The sequence below is a fragment of the Pithys albifrons genome, chromosome 4 (assembly GCF_047495875.1).
Source record: "Pithys albifrons albifrons isolate INPA30051 chromosome 4, PitAlb_v1, whole genome shotgun sequence".
Lineage (NCBI taxonomy): Eukaryota > Metazoa > Chordata > Aves > Passeriformes > Thamnophilidae > Pithys > Pithys albifrons.
In genome coordinates, this window is record NC_092461.1 from 52,466,926 (window position 1) to 52,490,546 (window position 23,621).

General features: G+C 37.0%; 1 protein-coding gene across 8 annotated transcripts in view; it reads left to right on the forward strand.

Annotated features, from left to right (window-relative positions):
- Positions 1–23,621, forward strand: part of RAD54B (RAD54 homolog B) — a 74,560-nt gene that overhangs the window by 45,692 nt on the left and 5,247 nt on the right. For 7 of the 8 annotated variants that reach the window (XM_071554162.1, XM_071554163.1, XM_071554167.1 and 4 more), the window contains 10 exons: positions 3,410–3,610; positions 6,686–6,973; positions 9,452–9,614; positions 11,623–11,848; positions 16,379–16,586; positions 17,120–17,259; positions 17,833–18,123; positions 19,477–19,652; positions 21,784–22,045; positions 23,337–23,403. In XM_071554162.1, coding sequence (XP_071410263.1) covers positions 3,410–3,610; positions 6,686–6,973; positions 9,452–9,614; positions 11,623–11,848; positions 16,379–16,586; positions 17,120–17,259; positions 17,833–18,123; positions 19,477–19,652; positions 21,784–22,045; positions 23,337–23,403 — 2,022 coding nt within the window. The remainder of the gene's footprint in view (positions 1–3,409; positions 3,611–6,685; positions 6,974–9,451; positions 9,615–11,622; positions 11,849–16,378; positions 16,587–17,119; positions 17,260–17,832; positions 18,124–19,476; positions 19,653–21,783; positions 22,046–23,336; positions 23,404–23,621) is intronic. The other variant, XM_071554169.1, reaches the window with a different exon arrangement.

A 23,621-nucleotide genomic window follows, 5' to 3' on the forward strand; every position in this document is an offset into this window, starting at 1 on the left:
CCAAGGTTTCTAGTACCTGGCTCACTGGAACATGCCCTCTCTCTGTGTGGTAACTACTGTGTGTACTCACAGTGCTGCAAAAGCTACAGTGAACAGTCCCCTGAAAATGCACGCTTGAGTTACCTTCTGTAGTCTTTCATAATGCAGCTACTTTCTTGCTGCATTGGATTTTCTATAAATCCTGCTCATCAGAAACTGGTTAAACTAGTTTGCCATTGGAATGTTCCCTGTCCCCTCTCCTGGATCCTGTCCCGATTTCTGTAAATCATCACCTTCCTGAGGGTGCTGAAACTTTTCCTCATATCAGTTAAGCTATGCTTTATATCTTGAAACTTAAGTCCTTGCTTTCTCGAGCACAGAGAGAAAGCTTTATTTGTGGAAGTTTTTTAAAGCCCTGTTAGCCATGTCTTTAAAGTTCCCTAGCCCTTCATTCTGGAAGGAGAAACTTGCTGCTTGCTGCAGCTTCTTCATGATTCAGCAAACCACACTGCTGGGCTGAGTGGTTTGCTCTTTGGGAGAGAAATGAGTGGGCATGTTTTTGTGATATTTCTCATACTGTGGCACATGCATAGTTCCTGTTACTTATTATGTTCACTCCAAACTGATTAACAGCAGAGCTCAGAATGTACAACTGAAGTTTATCGTCCAGGGTCTCAGCAAACCCAGCTCTGTTTCAGGTAGTGTCTAAGGTCAGTGAGCAGCAAGGGGTTTCTGCTGAAGCCACTGCTGTCTGTATTTCTGTATCAACCACTGAACTTAGTCCCTGTGAGTAACATGCCAGTCTAATTGCAATTCCTGAAAAGCTCATGACAGTGTATTTATCAAATTAGAATATTCTGCTATTGCACTGGAATAAATCTTTGAAGTTAAATAGGTGTGATGCTGAATATAAACAAAACTGATAAAAGATTTAATGCAAGTATTTAATCAGCATTGTTGGTGAACAGATTTAGGTTTTATATGTGAGGAAATTGTATGGAAGATAATTTTGAGAGAATGTAATTATTTTTGCATAAAAATGTTTAATTAAAAAAACCCCACCCTACACTTTTATCTGAAACTATACTGTAGTTATTGGTAAAAGGAAAATATGTAGCATAGAAACAAATTGTTATTGAATATTTCTATAAACAGAAGTTATGATAATTCAAAAGACAAATTGAGGGAAGAAATCTGATCATTACAGAGAGTATTATTTTTCATTTTTCCCATAGGAATATGGTAGTATTATATGGAATATTGGTGTCAATTTGCTTCTCACTGGGGGAAGGTTGCTTTGAGAATCCTTTTAAGCAAAAGTCACTATTACAAAAAGCTAGCAGTTTCCAGCTCTCTTTCTAAATTTTTTGTTTTTCAATTATTTTAACTTAAGAAGAGATAAGAAGGGTTTGAAGACTTGTTATTGCCTTGAAAATTAATCTACCAGTGATTCAGATAACACCACGCAGGACTCCCTGAGTAAAAGAGCAATGGCCATAAAACAGATCTCAGAGGTCACCAAACTCAGGCAGGAGGTCAAAGGAGGAGACAAAGAGGTGGCCATTGTTTGTAGATGGCCATCCTTCAGGAGAGAAGAAGAAAATTCTGCAATGAAATCTCCAGTTCTTGCAGTAACAATTTAAAATCTTAATACAAGGAAAGAAGTTTGTGATTAAACCAAGAGAATCCATTAGGGGAAAAAAAAGAAAATAATCTTGTATCTATCTGTTGAATCAGTTTACAATTAGAAACTCTATAAATATAGAGTGAAATTACACTTTTGTGTTTTTAGCAAGGTACAGGTTCCCCTCTTCCCCCTCACGCTTTCACTTCTCTAAATCTTATCACTTGTGGTTACTGAGATCCAATAGAGCTTTTTATACATTTCTACTGAACTGCAAGGATTTATTATTGCTCTTTGACTCATTTAGCAGAATTCATCTGCTAAGAATCCCCCACATTACAAGAAGGGCTTCTCTGTTTCATTTTCTCATCCCTCTGTGGCATGCTGGTTGGTATTCAGTAGTTGCTCTGTTACTCCTTGGAGATGGGGACATCTGCCACATGAAACTCTACAGATGATGGCTAATGCCCTGAAGAAACATCCACATAAGGAAAATCCTATCTGCTTTAGGCACTGTGTTAGCATAGAGTTCTATACAGACAATAAAACTTTCAGAGTGCTTTGGAAAGAAAGTTCCATTCAAAAATTACAGCCTTTTTCATTTAGATAATGCAATACCTTCGTAGTGTTAGTCTGAAATAATGCACGCGTTGTAGGCTTGTAACTTATGAGTATTTTTCAGTTTTAAGAATAGGTAGACTTGATGTAGAAGTAGTAAAGCTGTCTCTCTATTGGACCAGTACTGTGAGCAAAAGTTTCCTTTTGCCACTTCTTTATGTATCAGCACACCTGGAAGTTTTGAACAGGTTAGTCTGTGGCATAAGCGCTTTTCTGTAACAGATTGGTACAGTGTTGAATCTCAGATGGAATCAAAGGAGCAAACCGATTTTAAGCTTTTAACCAGAATGCAAGGGTATTTTAATGAAAATTAGTCTGATTCTCCCTTTGAAGCTGTGCATGTGCTGAAAAGGAATGCTACAGATATTCCTTTAGGTAATGCTGGGGACTTACGTACCATTACTTATCTCAGATTGCTAACTCTTGTGTTTATTTTTAATCAATATTATAATCAACTGCTGTCTGTTCTTTCATGATTTCTTAACCTTACTAACCTAAATATTTACTATTCATATTTACATCCATGACTCTTATAATTAGGTACCTGCTGGCAAATGTAAATCAATCTAAGCCTAGTAACAGCATTTGAGTTGCTGCAAACTCAAGAGATGGTCTGTTTCAAGATTTACACAGTTATTTTTCAAGGGTTCAAGGAAAGGATTTGAAATATATTTTGCATTACTACAGTTATGATTATTCTGCCACTTAGTACAGATGATTTTAGCTCCAGTCTGGTTACTGGTTACTGTTTCCTGAGTTCTATGTTCCTGTTCTTGCTTCCAGGGCATTGCCCAGCACCATCTCACCAGGGCCCTATTTTCATTTTCTGCTATGGTAATTTCCCTTTTGCTGTTTTACCAGCCTTTCCTTTTATTCTTTCTCCACTCATCTTGTATATATGTCAAATTAGGAGCTCACTTACTAATGCACCAAGTATTCTGCTTTCCCTGGAAGTGTGTACTTTCTAAAACAATTTTACATTTTGGGTTTTTTCAGGTTGAGTCCTTATATGCTGTTCTCTGGCAGTCCAAACTTACCATAAGCAGCTCAGGGCAGGAAATGCACCACTTTGTTTATATAGGATAAGATAAAATGTATAGCTTGTCATTGATTTTTTTGAAATGCAAATGACTGTATGGTTTGTCAGGAGAACCTGAGATATTCTTTGTTATTTTATTTCCCTTTTAGATGCACTGAATTTGCCAGCATCAGGGACTGCAAAGGAAGAAGCAGCTCAGGAAGCACCTGACTGCCTTGCAAAGTATTTCAGTGTCGTGTGGTGTAAGGCATCAAAAAAAAAGCACAAGAAGTGGGAAGGAGATGCTATTCTTATTACAAAAGGAAAGTCAGTAATATTGAAAGATATGGAAGGCAAAAACATTGGAAGAGGTACTGTAGATTTACATACTTGTGTAAGGGAACAACTGCCATAAAATCACTGTGCTTTCAATAACAGAGACCCAGCTCTTTAAGTAATTTAGTTCTCCATGCCAATGTTCATTGACTGAGATGAAAAAACAGTAGGGTTTTATGTGGGTTGGGTTTTGTTGTCCTTGTGGGGATTTTTTGGTGGGGGTTTTTGTGGTTTTGTTTTTCGGGTTTTGGTTTTGATTGGTTTTTTTGGAGGGGGCTTGGAGAAGACTGCAAGAAAGCTTTATATTTCTCACATATAAGGCAGATGCATGGGGGAGGCTGGAGCAAGCTGAATAACATTATTCACAGAAACACCAAATGCTAGTCCAAAGACGATTTGGAAATCAATGGTTGTACTAATTCAGCAAAAATGCCAAATGAGGGATGAATAGCTGATTTTAGTTGCTCACATAATGAGGAAGTGAAGGTGTTAAAACTAGGGGAAAATACACAGTTAAGTTCCTTGTAGATATTCCTGTCAGCAGTATGGCAACTGGGAATTTCAGAGGTTGGATCTCTACTTTTCAGCCAGTCAAACAGCTAAAAATATTATCTTTGTTGGAAAGACAGGCAAACAGCAACATTTTCCAGCCCAGCCAAAGTCAACTATGCAGCAATTTTTAGTCTTGTAGTTTTAGCAGCAGCTGCTGCTGTAAGACATAGTTTGGGTTGTTATCAGAGTTAAAAATAAGACTTGCAAACCATAGGCTGCAGTCGACTTGAAACAGAATTTTTTTACTGAAAGCAAAGCAAGAATTAACTTTGCTAACGAAGCCAAAGATAATCTGTAAGGGAGTAGGATTGAACAGTGTTGCTACAAAACATAATTTTTAATTTTAGGTCTGAGATGGCTTTTCTGTGCTTTTGTTACAATCATGACATTGTGAGCCTTGTCAAGACCAAGCTGTTTTGATTTGCAAATCAGTCTGTAACTTAGAAGTTAATTTGAATTTATTTATAGCAAAGCAATATATGTACAGACTTGCTTGTTTTTTAAAAAGGCAAGGAGAAAGAGAGTAATGCCTGGAATGCATCAGCCACCACCCTGTTGTTCTTTTGTTTTTTTTCAAGTCCTGTCTTCTTGAATTAGCAGCAAACACAATGGGAAAATGAACATTCTGATTTTCAGAGTTAAAAGTGTTTTTGCACACGATGATACCAATGTCATTGATGTTGACTTGCCCATTCAGAGTTGCTTTCAATGCTTATTGATTCTAAGAAGATCAAAAAATGATCAATTTAAGCAGTGTGATTTTAAATGTCTGCAATTACTTAGCTCACTGTGTAAGAAGGAAAGGTCCAGTAGTGGTGCTTACTTTCAAAGTTGTATTTAATACTAGAAAGCTTATAGTGAATGTGTATGAACATCCAGGATTATTATTTTTAAGTGGGAAGAAAAAAAGAAAGAATTTTTGTCTTTTCCTTAGGCTTACCAGGGCTGGATGTAAGATGGCACAATGGAACCTAAAACCAGCACAGGCTATAGCTTGGTTTTGAGGCAACAGAACATCTTGTTGCTCTCATCTGCACATGTCCTAATTCCTTAATAATGCAATACAAAGAATTCAGGAGGTGCTCTCTTGTAAATTGCTGTGTGTCACAGAAACAGTTATTTCAGGCAGCTGCATCAAGAGCTGAGCTTTGTAGCTTTGCTTTTTGTCTTTCCATCTACTTGTAAAGCCCATCCTGCCTTAGATTAGACTTTTCAGACCAGAATCTGCACAGGGATGCACCTGTATTCAATATGTTCAGCCTGAAGCTATGTAGAGGTAATAACGGAATGTAAAAATGCAGAGCAAAGGAGAGGTCATAAATGCCCTCCTGAGGCACCTTGTTTAGGAAAGCATGTGCATCTCTTGTGTTCAAGCTCTTTCCTGAAAGCAAGTGTTCCTCTTTCAAAAACCAAACAAGTTTCACTGTGTGCTTTTAAATAGTTTTAGAAGAGAGGAAGAAAAGTATCTCCCTTTCCCTTTTGGCTAGGCTATTTTTAAGCACCTGCTTAGACTGTGAAACACCTCAGTTATTTTTTTCTCTTAAAAGAATTTGAATCCAGACCTTCACCTTCCAACCTTTTGCATTCCTAGAAATGAGAGACCTGAGCTTTGCAAACACTTCCAGCAGTCCTTATATGTGGTGTTTGTTGGATAAAATATGTGTAAAACCTTGGGAGGCCTTGCCTCTTTCTTCACAGATGAGTGATTTAACTGCTGGTCTACATAGTCATGCCTTTTTTTTTTCCCAAGTAAGGATCAAAGTCTGTTTATCCAAAGTGACACAAATTCAACAACTGAGGTAAAGAATTCTGAAGTAATTAACTCTTTGAGTTAAAAAAATAAATTATCTATGTCTTCTGTTTCTTATGTGAGAGCTTCAACCATGAGAATGCTGTTTAAAAGGAGGAACCCTCACTCTTTCCTACACTGTTATCCTAAAAGAAAGTGGCAACTCTAGGTGTATTTTGTAATGAGACTAGTAGTATATGTAGCTGCTCTGAAAATGCCCACCTGACTGAGTCCACAACCTATTGAGCTGACTGATAAATCCTGGCAATAATCAGAACATATATGTGGGAGCATGTGTAGAAGTAAAGATTTCAGATGCATCTGAATCTTCAATTGTAAAAAAAACCAATGTAGAATTATTTTAAAAGTAGAATATTCTGTTTAGAGCAATAGCAAGAGGGGCTAGGGAGGGTTCATGTTGGGACATGAAAGAAAGGAAAAAGGGCATAGAATGGTCATTAAGGCAAGCTGCTAGTTTTTTTGATATGGGACTAGTTTTTAAAAATTCTCTTAAATGGTTTTTGACATTCAGTGACTATATTGTGGATGAGGATGACTGAGTACTTGCTCACATACTCTGCTGTCTAATTCTGATTATTAGCACATCAATCTCTGTTAAGGAGGGAAAGGCTTTATGTGTAATGATCAAGTGTTTCAGAATCAAATACCTTTTCACAGTTTTGGTTTTCATTCCTGCAGATGAGTACTGGTATTAAGGAAGTAGTATTTGCTGTGTTGTCTTAATTAATAAATGTTTATATTCTTTTAGGTACCGGATATAAAGCTAAAGAGCTGAACAGTCTTGATGAAGGTCAAACACTGATGATTGGAGGAAAAGAAATTGAAGTGATGGGTGTAATTTCACCAGATGACTTCAGCAGTGGCAGGTGTTTTCAGGCTGGAATAGGTACTCATGACACGGTCCCAGCTGCGTTATCTCAAACTAATACGAAACCATTCTGTAAACCATTCAAAAATGTCTGTCAACCCAGTACAAAAGGGAATATGCTCAAAGATTCTCAAAGCTACAAACCTCGCCATGATCCAAATGCTTCAAGTAAGATTCAGATTTTTAAGTTTCTTTAAACATCCTCTGGCTCTTAAAAATGTTCACTGTGTAAACAAAATTTTCATGTTCTCCAATATATTTCTGAAATATTTCTGACATATAGGACTAGTGTCTAACCATGTTAGGATTTTATCATGTGTGTTTCTAACAAATGAAATACTCTGCACTGCATAAAGTTTCTCACAGTAGTTGTAGATGGCTGTGGAAACACGTTAGGGTGATTTCTGAGAGTTTTGTCAAGGAAAATGGGTTTATTGGTCAGAGAAACAGTCTGACACATGCTAGCAGTTCTAGATGAGTTCCAGCTTCCCACTGGGGTCAGTCAAGTGCTGCCATAACGTGGGAGCACAGTAATTGCAGTGGAGGATCAGTAACAGAGAAATTGAGCCAGATTCAGAGAATTGCTGCTGACTGTGCCTGATCCTTCACAGCCAGTGAGTGTAACTACACTACTCAAACTCAACCAGATATGTTTTGAAACAAAAGTTTTGGTTTATAGAGCTAGAAGTATGGTGTGCTGAAGACTCATGAGAGTTCACATATTGTATAGAAACAGGCTGGTTAAGCAGTTGTGTAAGAGGGCCCTTATAAATATTTGATAGCTGCAGGAAGTGGTGCTGGTTACTTAAAGAGAAATGCTCGTCTTTCAATAATAAACCATTTAGGACCTATATTGTCCTGGTGGCTCCATCTTTCAAATGGAAGATAAAAATGCATTTAAAAATGTTCCTAAGCAGAGGAATGCATATTTTAAAAACCAATGATTTTATCTACATTCTTACTGTAATATCTCCATCCTACTTCTTGCCTCATATCCTGATGCTATGGGACTTTTTGAAGCTGCTTCCTGTCTGCTATGTAAATAAACAATGAAATCTTAATCAAGTGCTAATAAGTGATAACACTGGCTGTTTTGTAGAGCAGCCTTATTATCACTAACTTCTGGTCTGAATTTAATTTGATTATGTTTTATCTAAGAATGTTCTTTCCTATGGTTGCAAGATGATGATTCATTAGCATACTACCCAAAAATCTGGCAGAAGGGACAATGTATTCAACATACAAATTAACTTCTCTGTTTCTGCACTAGTCTGTTAAAATGTTGCATTTTATTCAAGTTGTTTGCTGTGACTTCTGGTGAATTTGAGTAACTCCTTCGAGTTTCAAGAGCCCTCAGCACATCAACAGGTTGGACACTCAGTCATTAGATTTGGTTATACAGGAGAATCACATTATTTAATGCCTGATTGAATAACCTCTTGCAGAAGTTACTGAGATATTTTACTAGATCAGGACCTTGATACTGGAGCAATCAGAGGTTTTCATATTGTAGTCTATGACTATAGTTGATTGAAATGCAGCCTCTTCAAAATTTAAAGTCGTTTATCCCTGTTCTCAGCAGAAGAGAGCACAGTGGCAAAGATGTATAGCTATGTCTTCCATATGATTTCTAAGCTTTTAGTCTATTACTTATCCAAGCCTTGTTTCTTCCCCATTTTCATCCAAATTTTTGTCAGAAAAGTTATCTTTTTATCACCACTGGCTCTTAAATATATACACATGCTGTTTGATGTAAGCCATCAGAACTCAGCTCTTTGTCAGTAGGAAACAAAATCTCCTTAACTGATACAAGCCTTCAACCAACCTATTCCCATGGATAATTATCAGTATAGATCTACTCTACTGACCTAAAACTATCAGCAGCTATAAATTGCTTTCTCATTGTGTCCTCTGACAATACAACTTTTCACTGAAGGTGTGTAGCATCAATAGAAGCAACCCAGCATGGACATTGTCTGGCAAAATTGGGATGTTACAATTTGTAAACAAATAATGGCAAGCAAAACTGCTCTTCAGATGTAGCCCAATACTTCATGCTCTCTTTGCTCTGTATGTCTTCAAACCTTTTATTCATGCATTGTGGCAGCCTTTGTCAGCTCATGATCAGTCCTTTCCTGTTTTCCTTTAACAAATCAATGCCTTTTATCTCTGTTTATCGGGCAGAGGAGTCTTTTCTGGGCAACTATAAGAATATCCCCTTGAAATGTAGTGTCTAGACTTTACGCAGGTCATTGTTTATATTCTTTTTCTTAAACTTTCAATTCAAAAGTCTTTTGCAGCTTCTGATTTAAACCGAAGCATTGAAAGTCATGTAACATTTATTAGGTAGGCAGTTTCACCCATCATAAAAAAACCCCTCAGATTTCTTAGTTTATCATCTTTACCTTTGAGAAAAATTCAAGCTATTTGGAAAGCCTCTCTAAAACAATTTTTTATTTAGAAGGCAATCTATGTACTCTGTAAATGCGTTTTCTGTCTGAGAATTGTCAATGTACTAGACAGTATCTTTAACAGTCATAATGTCATTGACTTTATTCTGTAGCTGAGATAAAGAAATAATACCCTTTGCTAACAGACTAAAATTAATGTTTTTGTTCAATACTCACATATGCTTTGAACTTCCAGATTCTCTAGTTATGCCACGACCAAATGCAAGTCATCAGTGGACGTTCAATAAGGCTGGTCTACCAGTGGTGGATGTAGTTGTAGATCCTTACATTGCAAATAATCTCAGACCACATCAGAAAGAAGGAATTATATTTCTATATGAATGTGTAATGGGAATGAGGTAAGATGATAATTATCCTTTTGTCTTTCAATACCTCTAACATTTCATACCCCTGTTTGAAATTTGACAATTTGAAAGGGAAGATTTGAGCAATTTTTTTATTAATTAATATTAGTAATTTTTTCCCAATTGTTATAGTTTGAGCCGGCAAAATGCCAGCTGCCTGGTACCCAGTCAAAAAGTCCACTCCCAGAGCAGGAGAGTGAGGGAAAACAGCAGAAACAAGGCTTTAAACACAGTGAGGTTTTTATATTTATACAGAGAAGAGGAGAGCTTAACACGGAATATGAAATAGCACATAGTGACAGAAAACAACAACAGGCTCACCGAGGTCGCCCCAGCTAACAGGTGAAACTCCAAACCAACCAAACCTCCTCCCCAAAGGAAACCTCCCAGCAAGAGGGAAAGAGGAATTAACAGGAATGTGCTCACGTCCCCGGGTAAAGAGACGTGCCGACCGGCAGCAGGGCCTGATATCAGCAGTCAGGGAGCGGGAACCGTCCTGGTCAGAAGCATGGACCGAAGAGCAGAGACTCCTCCCACCTTGCTTGTTATACTCCCCGACACTTCCTGATGATGTCAGATGATATGAAATACCTCTTTGGCTGCTTAAGTCAGATGATACCTGTCCCCTCTAATCTGTGTCACAACCTTTGAGGCCTGCTAAAAACTGAGGCCTAAATGGGGACCTATGCTGACTAAAGCCAAAACTACTACACCAATAAAGGCTGCACAAGATTTTTCTGACCTGAATGCTTGCCATGATTCTGCCAGATGTGATCAGAAGTTTGTGCACCAAAAGCCCTGTCTATAGATACAAGTCTTGTACAGACAGATACAATCAAACCCACGCTGAAGAACAGTGCTTTCTGGAATTTATAAAAAGTAGAATTTATAGTTATTCATGTAATTTATAATTCAGACATTGTGCTGGTTTAAAGGTAAACCGGCAGGAGAAGTGAACCCAAGACAAAAGAGATTATAAGTCAGAGTTACAATTTAATAAAAATACTACAATGAATGCAATGATACAAAGAGTAATTGGTTTTGCCCCACAAAACCCAGAATTATAACCCTGGGGCACAAACAAAATGGTATCTGTTGCCCCTGTGCTGAGACTCCACGTGGTTCCTCTGAGTCCAAAGTAAAAGGAAGGGGGAAAAAGACCCTGTTGGTGTGGATGATGGTCACAGTCTGATCGAGAGTGTTGGTCACAGTTCTGTTAAGGTTTTGGTCCTCCTCTGGATCGCACAAGTGGTCCCAGAAGTCCCCGAACCCCAGGATTATATACCCTCTGGTTCAGGTGGGACTGCCCAGTACCTCCCCCAGGGTGTGGAGTTCCACAATGGGTGATTTAACTCTGTCAGTCATGGGGTATTTTTGGAATAGTTGATGGCCCATTGGCAGACATGCCCCCTCAGGCGAGGGTGGCAGTGCTAACGACTCCCTGAAGGGGAGTTATCACAGGTCTTATCTCACAGGCTTCTTTCACACCCAGCTTACACCCTGAGGGGTCATGTGTGCCCTGGGCAGCTGCTGCAAATGGTCTATTGTTAACAGTTCATGAGAAATGAGACAGAGGGTTTAGAATATACAGCTTTGGTCACACCCACACAGGGATAAACTGGTCCTGGCTTGCTGAACTAGGACAGACATTTAAAATGAACAAGCCATTTTGCCAACCTGTATTGTTTTCAAATGTGTTTTCTCAAGTCATAGATTCTTTAAAGTATGCACCACTGTTAAAAATGCTGTAGAGTAATTTTAATTCTAAAAGTAGATTTAAACTCTTTAATTTTGGAGGACTAACACAGTAATGTAGGAAACAAGGATTTTCACTCTAAGGTCTTCTGGTATAACTGAATGAAAACCTACAACAGAGTACAGTAAGTATAAATAGGTTCTTTATACTTAAGAAAACAACCATAGAAGCAAATCCCTAAATGAGTTGTAAATAATTATAGATGTGTCTTCTAAGACATTACCACTGCTTCATTATATCTTACAGAGTTAGTGGCAGATTTGGAGCTATTCTTGCTGATGAAATGGGTTTAGGGAAAACACTGCAATGCATTGCACTTGTCTGGACTCTTCTACGCCAAGGGGCCTATGGATGCAAACCTGTACTAAAGCGAGCACTAATTGTCACCCCTGGGAGTCTGGTAAAAAACTGGAAAAAGGAATTTCAAAAATGGCTGGGAAGTGAAAGGATCAAAGTCTTTACAGTTGATCAGGTAGGATTTATTTCCAAAAGGGGATTGAGTCATATTTGGTTCAGAATATAGGAATTGTGAATTTTTTCCTCTTTTTTTTTCTTTTTGTAACTAGAGACCAAACCTAGTTAATACTTACTTGTAATACTTTATTTCTTCTTCAGATAGTTGTCTATTTAGACATTTACCTGTCAATAACCAGGTCATAACTCAAGCTCACCTGCCTGTGTTGTGTTTCTATGGTAGTTGCTTTTGTTCTGTACTGAAAACTTCTTCGGATTTGTTTCATCTCTGTGTTTTGGTTACTTCACAGGGTTGTTTCCTTTACTCTCACTGTCAAGAAGTAGATTTCTGTAGGGATGATTTTAAGGGCTCATGAGTTACCAAGCCTAGAGTCTCAGTGTTGGGTACTGTGAATATCTCTCGTCTCTAGAAGAATGCAGACAAGGACAAATCTTATTAAGAAGTGGGCTGATGCTGATCCCTGTCCCCTCCTATAGTGAAGCTATTCCTGCTGGCATTAACATTCCCAAGTTTCAAGGAAGTGGAGAGTTTATAGGTTTGCTGCATTGGTGCTTGCAACAAAGATAAAGATACTTATATTCCAAAATTATTTTTTAATCTAATAGTTCTATACAAGTAGCATGAAGAAACAAATGTACTTCATTCTAAAGGTTACCCAATTCTTACATCAACCACATTTGTGTTTAGTTTTTTACATTATCCTTATTGTCTGTATGGAAGAGTGAATACTCCAGGTGAAATCAATATTTTCAACCTGTTTTTAAACTTCTTGGAAGAATGTACAAAGTTTTGTAACATTAATTATTTCTTTAAATTCCACTCTTTATTTTTGAACTCTTGAAATTGCTGATCTTTCACTGAAGACAATTGACATGTAATAAGTGTGTTTTGCATCACTTGCTTTTCTTAGTAACTTGTTTCAAGATGTGGAAATGGAGCAAACTGACTTGTTAGGAATGGTGATGTAATATTGGTTAGGATGAGAAATGTGGAAGTTTCTAAAAGAAGTGGTTACAAGGCAGAATATAATATGACAACATTCTTACCTGAAAGGGTAGTTAGAGATAATTGAACATTTTCTTGCAGTTTTTATGAATAATGTTGGGAGGAGAAAGTCTGAATTTGATGACATTTACTATGCCCTAAAATTACAGTAGCTTTCATTTTCTTTAAATCTAAATAGCTTTAATATTTTTACTGATCTTGTTGGATTCATTTGATTGAGGACACTCAGCAGCTTTTAAGATTTTGTTCCCAAGTAGCAAGATTACATTGTCATGCAAAAGGAAGACACAATATGATTTGCCTGGGGTATAATGAGGTATTTCAAAATAATTCGCTGTCTCTCTTCTCTGGATAAACAGCAATTACCATACTGTTATTTCTCCAATATAAGTTAAAAAGAAGAACTTGTCTCAAACGTTTTTTTATCTTCTTGCCTATGAGGAAAACATTCATAGAGCTGGCAGACGTTTTAAAATGTTTTCTTCATTTTCACACTGGAACACCAGACCCTGATCTGGACCCCTCAGTAATAGACTTTTCAAAACACCAGACTGTTATCTGCTTTCAAAATGTGATTACAATTTAATGATGTTAAAATGCAAATGTCATGTAGAGGAGATTGCTTTTAAAATTAAGGCATTCCCACAGAGGTTGATTTTAGGTCTTGTTAATCCATATTATCAACATTTGAGATGTGTTTGAGAGAATAATTCCTTTATTTGTTTTCAGAGTATTACTTCTACTGGAGTTGTTTTGATTTGGTTTTTAAGTCAAAATATCTTGAGGAATAATTAATTACAGGTTTACATTGTTTATGATTCAGCATTTTTTAATTTAAACTAGTGCAAAAAAGGTCTATTCATGAGGAAGTTGGGACGTTATGGAGCTCTAATACTGATTGACAATTGCTCCATATGTGGCTCCGGGCAACTCGCTTAAACCTGTCAAGTCACTTTGGGTAATTGTGAAAATGGAGGCTATAATACAGAGGTATCTTGCAGCCAGTTAAAAGAATGAATTAATTACTTGAAATTAGCTTGTAAATTTATTTTAATTTTTAGTCCATCATCCACTGCTGTTTTTATACACAGCCAAAAATATCTTCTATTTTGCTTCAGGGGGCTTATAATATGCCAGGACTCTCCTGCTTTCTCTTTAAGGGGTTCAAACAGTCCAGAAGAGTTGATGATTTACCAGGGAAGGGATGTTGGAGGCTGTTGTCCAGTGCCTCAGCACTTTCCCTGTAAGTCTCAGCTCACAGCCTCAAAGTGTAGTAAAACAAATTGGTTTCTGAACCATGGGCATCTGATGCTTGAATATCACAAGAGAAGCTGTGAGGCATTGTTTCTGTCTTGAAGGCTCCAATGTGAACCTGAATACTGGGCAGGATCAACACTGGGTGTTACCTGCAGGGCTTCTGTGTCCCTGTTCCTGTATTAGGAAATTTTATGCTCCTTTTTTGAAAATGACAGTGAAAATACAGCCAGAAAACAGTTAACTACAGTCCTGGAAACAACAGAAATGCTCAAGTTCCATCTCAAACACCCAGGAAAATCAGTGCATGCCCTTGTTACCTGCTCCTCACTATTCCTCGCTTCCCTAACACATGCTGGACTTTTTCGTAAGCAGCATGTGGAGGATTGATCCACCTCAAGGTACTTTGTGAGATTAATGTGCCAGATTCACCCCACAGATTCATCTGATTCACCTGCCAGGAGGCTCTAAAGGTTGTGATAATTAAGTGGTGCTGCTTTTACAGTGTATTACACCATCTGGCTCCAGGCTGAATTGTCTGTGTTTGGTACCTCATCTTGTTTGGAAATAAAAATGTCTTCTGAGGCTCTAGCTTGATTTGCTTTCATGATTAAAGAGGTTCTTCAGCTTGTCAGCTGCATCCATAGCCTACTTAGTTAGTGAACATCATTAGGAATTAGGAAGAATCATGCAGGAAATTGGCATTTGGAGCCAAGTGGAAAGATAAGGGACATGCCCACAATTGATTTTTCTATATGCATAATTGCAAGACAGGTAAACAGCTATAGTACATTCAGAAGTCTGCACAGAAATGTAACTATTTCTAGGAAGCCTATTTTGGACAAAGCTTGCTGTCCTATTACAGCGAGGTTTTATTTAAGAGTTGGACTCAGTGATTATTGTGGGTCCCTTCCAACTCAGAATATTCTGTGATCTGATCCAACCTTTCTTGGCAAAAGCACAGTCTAAACAAGATGGCCCCACACCCTCTCCAAAGTATGCAATGTTGGAGAAGCCACCACTTCCCTGGGCAAGCTATTTCTATGGCTGATTGTTCTCACAATTGTGTCCAATTGGAATATCCCCAGGAATAAGTTGTACCCATTACCCCTTGTCTTTTCCATGTGACTCCTTGTAAAAGGGTAGTCTCCATTTTCTCTGTATCCACCCTTTAAATACTGTACATAGAATCACAGAATCAATTGGGTTGGAAAAGACCTCCGAGATCATCAAGTCCAACCCTTGGTCCACTTTACTAGATCATGGCGCTCAGTGCCACATCCAATCTCAGTTTAAAAACCTCCACGGATGGTGAATCCACCACCTCTCTGGTCAGCACATTCCAATGCCTGATTACTGTCTCTGTAAAGAATTTTATTCTGATATCCAACTTAAATTTCCCCTGGCAGAGCTTAAGCCCGTGCCCCCTTGTTCTATTGCTTGTCTGGGAGAATCATGGTGGTAAGGTCTCCCCTAAGCCTTCTTTTCTCAAGGCTGAACAAACCCAGTTCACTCAGACTTCCCCCCAGCAACAGGCTTCCCAGACAGATACAGAAACTTGCAGTTAAGCCAGGGAAGTCTCTTGCTCCACCGACTTTGCTTATCTTTAAGGGGATGAACTGTTTTCAGTCTTGCAGGGGAATGTTCTCAAAAAGCTCCTAGCACTTGCAAGTTCCTTTACCCTCCATGAAAGCTTGCCCCAGAACCTCTGCCAACTGAGCTCTGAGCAACCTGAAATTTGCTCTTATAGAATCTGATACCTAAAACATATTCAATGGGTTCAATAATATTTATATAATATTCAATAATATAATATTCGATTGAAAGTACAATGGAAATTTTGGTAGAATGCAGTAACTTCCTACTGGACCACATTACTGCACAAAGTGAATGTCCAGGGAACTACCTATGTCTCTTAGTTATCTGGCTTTAATTACTCATTTGCAGCTTATCCTAACGCCAGCACTGGGAAGCTGTTACAGGAAGCTTGTGCTTTTCACCTTCACGGTAATGTGTCTTAGAGGATTTGAAGGCCTATAAGAATAATAAATTTTCTTTTAATGAGGTGGTAAAACTCTAAATTGCTGTATCAGATCCCATATCTCCTTTGCAAATTAGGAAAGAATCAATAATCCGGTTTCATGAAGGAGATAGTAAATGTCTTGTGTCATGCTAGAAGAAATTTCTGTAAACATTGAATGTTTAAGGAATATGATGAGTCATCTCCAAAGAAATAGTTGTATGATGTATTTTCCTTTATGCCTGCAGGACCACAAAGTAGAAGAATTCACCGGTTCTCCACTTTATTCAGTTATGATAATCAGTTATGAGATGCTATTGCGATCTTTGGATCAAATTCAGGCTGTAGAATTTAACATCCTAATCTGTGATGAAGGACATCGTCTGAAAAACAGCACTATTAAGACAACTACAGCCCTCACTAGTCTGTCTTGTGAGAAGAGAATTATCCTTACTGGTTAGTATCTATAGTTACTTTTAATATTTTGCTGTGCTAATAGTGCTATGTTGGGGTACAGGAAAAAGATCTAAGAATGGCAGGAGATCAATATGAATTTTGGCAATGGGTATTAAATAAATGCGGAAATCTCGAGTCTTGTAAAAACAAATTATTTCCAATATTTTTAAAATAAAACTAAAATTTGTCACTGTTCAGGGGCAAGGAAGGAGCCTGTAAACTTCTTTAATGGAATCAGGACTCTGCATATGCTTATTGTTTTCCTTTGTAGTTGTTTGCTAAAATTGATTTGGAACTTGACTTTTTAAAATCCTTTGTCAGAAAATGAGATGTGCAGTCTGGTTAGTTAGAGGACAGCATCTTGTTATTCATGGTAAAGTTTTAGTTCAATTCAGGACTCTGAGTAAGTCACATTGAAACAAAATATCTCTTTTCAAGATGCATTGTCAACAGTAAACCCTGAATTCAATGGTTGTACTTCCATCAGTTTCAAGAAAAAAATTACTGAATGCAAATTTTTTTTTTCTTTCAAGGTACTCCAATCCAAAATGACTTGCAAGAATTTTATGCATTAATAGAGTTTGTGAATCCAGGAATACTCGGGTCTTTATCCACATATAGGAAGATATATGAGGAACCAATTGTCAGATCTAGAGAACCTTCGGCAACAAAGGTGCATTGTTGAAAAAACGCAGAAGAAAACTCATAGACAGCAAAGTGAAATTTACTTTCTATGGAATGAAGTGAAGCTCAGGACTACTAATAGTAGCAGAAGGTTTTCACCTTCCTATTTGAAATAAATTAACTTGTTCTCTAAAGGAAACAGAAGGAGTACACACATGTTGAGATCACCTCATTTTGGCTGCCTATTAATCTGCAGGCAACAATTGTTCTTCCAACACTTGCATTCCCCAAAATGCCATGTACATTGCCATGTGATGACACTTCATTCATGCTCACTTTTTCCACAGCACTGCAAAATCTGCATGATTTTACTGCATCTTCAGAAATTCTAGAATATAATTCATCTGGGACATTATCTTCCTTTGTTTAAGACTTAAGAAACCAGATGTAGACCTAAGCTAATGCAGTGATACTAATTGGAGAAGAATTGTTCATTACAGTCCCATGTCAGAAAGCAGTATCATACTTTTAAAACTTTACTTAAATACTTAATTAAAATCATACAGAACATTATTCTCATGAAATCAAAGATTATAATTAATTTTGTGGTTTGTTCTTTTAGGAGGAAAAGGAATTAGGAGAAAAAAGAGCTGCAGAACTCACACGCCTCACTGGACTCTTCATTCTAAGGCGAACACAGGAGGTTATAAACAAATTTCTGCCCCCAAAAAAGGAGAGCATAATTTTCTGCCAACCAACAGCACTGCAACTTGAATTGTATCGCAAACTGCTTAGTTCTCAAGTTATTACCTCCTGTTTACAAGGCAGGCTAGAAAACAGTCCTCACCTAATATGTATAGGAGCTTTGAAAAAACTTTGCAATCATCCATGTCTTCTGCTTAAAGCAGTAAAGGTATGTATTTCCATAGGGGTGGGTGCCTGAAATTAGCCATTAGCCATTTAGTGACCCAAAGGTCACTAAAACTATGTTATGGTCTATGTGCATGTTACTTAAGGTAATTTCCATACTCTCACATATAACTTGCTTTAAGAAATCTGCTTTCAGAAAAAAATGTTAGGTAATCTGTACTTAGGGAAGGTATCTCATCAGTTTCCTATTGCCTTATGGTACTTTTTTTCTCAAGTATTTTCCCTCTTAATATCTCTGGATATTTGCAAAAATACATATTAATGTCAATTTTACAAAGAACACTATTAACTAGAGATTACTGTATGTCCTTTGTCTGCTGGTTCCTCTGAATCCTCCCTGTTCACAGGATAATTTCACTTTTTCAAATTCAATGATACTGGGAGCTGCAGGCCCAAGATACACTGGATGTCTGTTTCCACTTCTCCGGGATCCTATCATGCAGTACACCTTGTTATTTCTATAGAAATGTTCTCATTCCTATAGGTAAATAATATGATGATTATGATTTGGTAATAGTAACTTTTATGGACACTAATTGAAGTCCAAATAAGGTGGTGGAAATGTAAATCTGTCTTAAAAGACATACTTCATGACTTTGTAGGGATGTCCACAGCACAGACCTCCCTGTAATTGTCAACATTGCTGAGTAAAGTTCATTACCTTTACTTCATAGTATAAGCATTAGAAATTTTTCATATGCAAAAGCATAAGCCTTCAGAAAATTCAGGGATGGAAAGGACTGTATGTGCAAGTCATTTATTGCCATTGTGGCTTTGGCGTTTAGTCTGGCTTTTTCCTCCCTGTGAAACATTAATTGTCTAAATATATGACGATATTACCTGTATTTCTTCTATTTTATTGGTTTTCCTTGCTAGTTTTTCTTCATTTCCATTTGTATAACTGAATCTTAATGATAGCAATTTCCTGAAGAGAATGAATGAGTAGGAAGTTCATGGAAAATATTATGTGATTTAGAAAGAATAAGCAATATATTGATTTCCTCCTCATTTCCAAGGTGTAGATCTGTGTTTTCTGTGGATATACATTTGTGTGGTTGTTGAAATAGAGAAGTTGCACATATTTTTCAGTTTTCAGTATTTCAGCTTTCTATTTTGCTCCAAACAGTGTCTTAGATTAGAGGGTGTAAACCAAAATAAACACTCTATTTTAAACCTTTGCTTTCAATCCAGTTTTGGGAGATTGTCATGCTCACATGATACACTACTTTGTGGCAGCTTTTGATGCCTTCTTTTGTCTTCATAATAAAAGTATAGCAAAGTTTTAAAAAACTATGTCAGAGTAGATATGGAACTTTAATCCTTTTATTTTCAACAGGAAAAAAGCAGTGATCCTATGTCTGAGGGACACGATGAGTCTAACCTCTACGAAGGTGTAGTAGATGTCTTCCCGCAAGGTTATACTTCCGACATTTTCTTGGAAACTGATTCAGGAAAATTGCAGGTGCTGGTGAAGTTGTTAGCTGCAATCTGTGAGCTCGCCTCCTCTGAAAGGCAAGTGTGAAAGAAAGGTAGAAGGGAGGTAATGGGAGTGACCTTCTGGATATTGATTTTCTTTTCAAATGCATAGGGGACATAACATTCAAAATAAAGTCAATGCAGCTATTGCAGAGGGGCCACATGTCTTTATGCATTGTAGTCCTAGCTGCCTTTTGTTAAACTAGGACTTGCCGCTGACATAATTTTCAAAGATGCTCTTCATATTTTTTCTGGATACAAATACTTGTATTTTTCACACTGAGTTCCAGCAAGTAAGATAGTTTGCTACAGCCCTTGTACTATATTACTTTTGCTTGCAGAGACTTTCCAGTGCTTTGTATCTCTTTGAGATGTTTTAATCTACTAAATTGCACTAAAATATTTTCACTACTAGATTATAAGTTATTTCCTCTTTAATCACACAACTGCTCAGTGCTTGCTGCCTTTTCTGTTCAGGCAACCCGTGTCAACAGATGAACTTGCACAGCAACCACTTATTTCCCCTGTGGTAAATGCCAGTGGCGTGTAGGAAAACTTCTGTTCATCATGGGGATGCACATGATTAATTTCTGTGCAATTGCTGATTTGTGGAAATCTCACATGATGTGGTGTCACATGTTAATTTTTATAGGCTCTTGCCTTTAAAGCCCAGCTGTTCCAAAAGGATTTAGCTTTTGTTTCAATTGATGCTTAAATAGGACATGTTGTAACTCAGTAGTGAGAAGTAACAGCAGATCTCTTGACACTGATGTAATGGAATATGAAGACATTCTTTTCTTACAAATCAGAAAGATGAGCCTGTTGGAGTTGATATACCTCGGATCCATTGAAACCAATGGCAGCTAACTATCTAAAAGTACTGGCCTTGCTTCTTGTAGATCAAAAAACCCAGGGGTATCAATAAAAACTTGTCTCCTTGTACCAGCACTGTAGGACCTGCTGTGTTACAGCTGTTCTTGAGGCATTATTTTACACCTTTAAGTTTTGTTGCTTCAGTTCAGTGCTGTTCATGTTCCTTTTTCTTTTGTTCCTTGGCTCTAATTGGTACTAAATAGTTTTTGCAATATACAGACTCAATTCCAGCCCTCTTCTGAAGTTTATATTCTATTTTTGAGGGAAAACAAGGGTGTGAATTCAGTTTTGATTGAAAAAAAGTAATAAATCTTGCCAAGTCTTTACAAACAAGTCTTGGATGCAGTTTGTTTGTAAAGTACAATAATAAAAATATTCTAACACCCTTGAAAAAATCTTAGTATTTTGGTTTTCCCCTGAAATTATTTATCTAGTTTTTCATAAAAATAATGGAATCTATTGCACTTAGTTTAGATTACAAAAGACCTCCAAACAAGATCTGACAGAAAAGGCTCTGACTTTCCCTATTATTTTATTTGTGGCTTAGATTCAGAAGATATTTATCTGCTTAGTAGAGTCGTACTCAGTATCTGGGAGGATAGGAATTCTAGATTTGCAGATCTCTGAAACTTATTTGGGCAAAATTTCAGAGAAAATGCATAAACGTTGTTTGGGTCATTAGTCTAAGGAATCAGACAGATTTTGCTTTTTAAAACAATAACAACAGGATGCCATCAACTATACTGTTTATAGATCTTTCACTAGCCTTCATCCCAGTTCTTTTCAGTTATAAAATGTAGGAAAAAATCTTGACTTTCTTACTTGACTTTCCGTATAATGTTTGTTCAAATTTTCTGAGGTTTCCTATAGAAGTTCATAGTAGCTTTTTCAGTAAATGGTCATATATATATTATTTATTAGCACCTACAACATCCTCTGCAAGTGCTGCATTAACAACAGCTATTTTGTATAAAGAGATTTTTTTTAAAAAAGCTATCTTTGTGATTGGTTCTGAATCCCTGCAATCTGTGCAATATGCCAAATTCTGTTGCAAAGGGAAACATTAATTATTTAACATCTGAACACTTGACAGTACGTATAAGGCATCCAGATCTAGTATGTGATTCTAATTAATAGGAAATGTCTTATTTCTTAGGAAATGAAGTAACCTCAGGTTGATGTGTAATTTTTGCTTGACTTTTGGTTTTATTTTCTTAGATGTCTTCAGTAATTTGTTATTGGACTTTAATTTTACCAAGGTGTAAGATGATAACTTTGTTTTACTGTTTGACAGAGTCGTCCTGGTATCCAATTACACTCAGACATTAAACATATTACAGGAGACATGCAAACGCCATGGATACGCTTATACTAGACTTGATGGAAATACTCCTGTCTCCCAGAGACAACAAATTGTTGATTCTTTTAATAGTAAATTCAGTCCAGCTTTTGTCTTTTTACTGAGTTCAAAGGCTGGTGGAGTAGGACTGAATCTGGTCGGAGCATCCCATTTGATTCTGTATGATATCGACTGGAACCCAGCTACAGATATTCAGGTCTGATAACAACTGTGGACATGTGGGTTGGGATGGGCATCAAATGAATTCTTGATTGATTTTGAATTGCCTTTCGTTACATGTCTTATTGCTTCCCAATTATCACTTTGCATCTGGACAAGTACAATACTTAAGGAAAATTCTTTCTGAGAAGAAAAGAAGACATATTTCTCTGACATATCATATATATTGGAATCATTAGAAGCCCTCTTGTAGTAAAAAATAGAAAGATTAAAATCTGATTTCTTTGGAGGAATGAGTCAGGTATCCTCTTTGTCTCCTGACATCTTTTTAACTGGAGAGCTTTGTTTCTAAAAAGTAAAGGAAAACGGGATTAGATTTCATAGGAAATGTTGCTGTTGATTTGCAATCCCTGAGAAAAAGGGAGAGGTTCTGATCAGAATTATAAGAATGAGAAAATCACATGGCAATGATACCAAAAGAAAGAAAACAAAGCCAGTGCTGTGCTATTCTTGTAAAGGCACTGATTGCCTCAAGGAATTGTTTAGTTGGCACAAGAGTGTTCAGTTAAAATAGTTCTTAACAATAACAATTAAAAAAATCTTTTTATTAACTCGGTAAGAAACTTTTTATTGTAGAGTAATGCTGTGTGCTTAATACCTGAAATAAGCTCTGATTCTTGGCCCTGCTCGTCTTCCAAGGGTGAATTAGTACCCTCATGTGGTCACTTGTCTTGTTGCTTGAAACAGTCTGCTAGACCAAACAAAATTACTACAGGTTGCCAGAGACTGCAAACCATGTTGTGGGTATTTGTACCCAGTATGTTGCTGTAACCCATACAATTTTGAAAAAGAAACCATATAACAGTACTCAATTTTATGTTTTGTTTGTTTAAGAAATAACCCACAATTTTTATAAATTTAAAAGAAATGAAGAAGTCACTTTTAAAGACATATTGTGGCAAAATACAATTTTGAAGATGGAGGAGAATGACTCGTATTCTTGAAATATTGAATAGTTGTTGGTTCTTGGAAAACAAATATAAAGAGGGGATTTCTGATACAAAAGAGTTGAACTCCTCACTTTCCTACTATAGTGTACTGATGGACAAGGGCATATACACCAGAAAGTAAATTAAATTTTCAAAACTGTTTACATTTAATACAAGAAAACTTTTTAAAACAGTCATTTATTGAGGAATGCTTTATTTGGACATCTTTTTGAACACATGAGCAGAATTGGTAATTCAGTCAGTGGGGGCTACAAGTTTTGGTTAAAATATCGTTGTATAGTAAGTTGTTAATGCTCTTTATCTTTTTGTTTTCTCCAGGCAATGGCTAGAGTGTGGAGAGATGGTCAGAAACATACTGTACATATCTACAGGCTGCTAACCACAGGTTAGAGGTGGTGCTCACACTTACTCTAGAGTGAGACACTTCTTGAAATTTTGTCCATAAAAGAAAAGGAGGGAGTGTTTTTGGAAATAATTCAATCTTTAGAAACATATATTATTTGTTCTGAATTCACTTGAAACAGAGGCATAACATTGGTTCACTTGCCTTGGCTTTGCTTTTGCTTAAATAACTCAAAATAGTGGTTTGGCTTTTCCTATGTA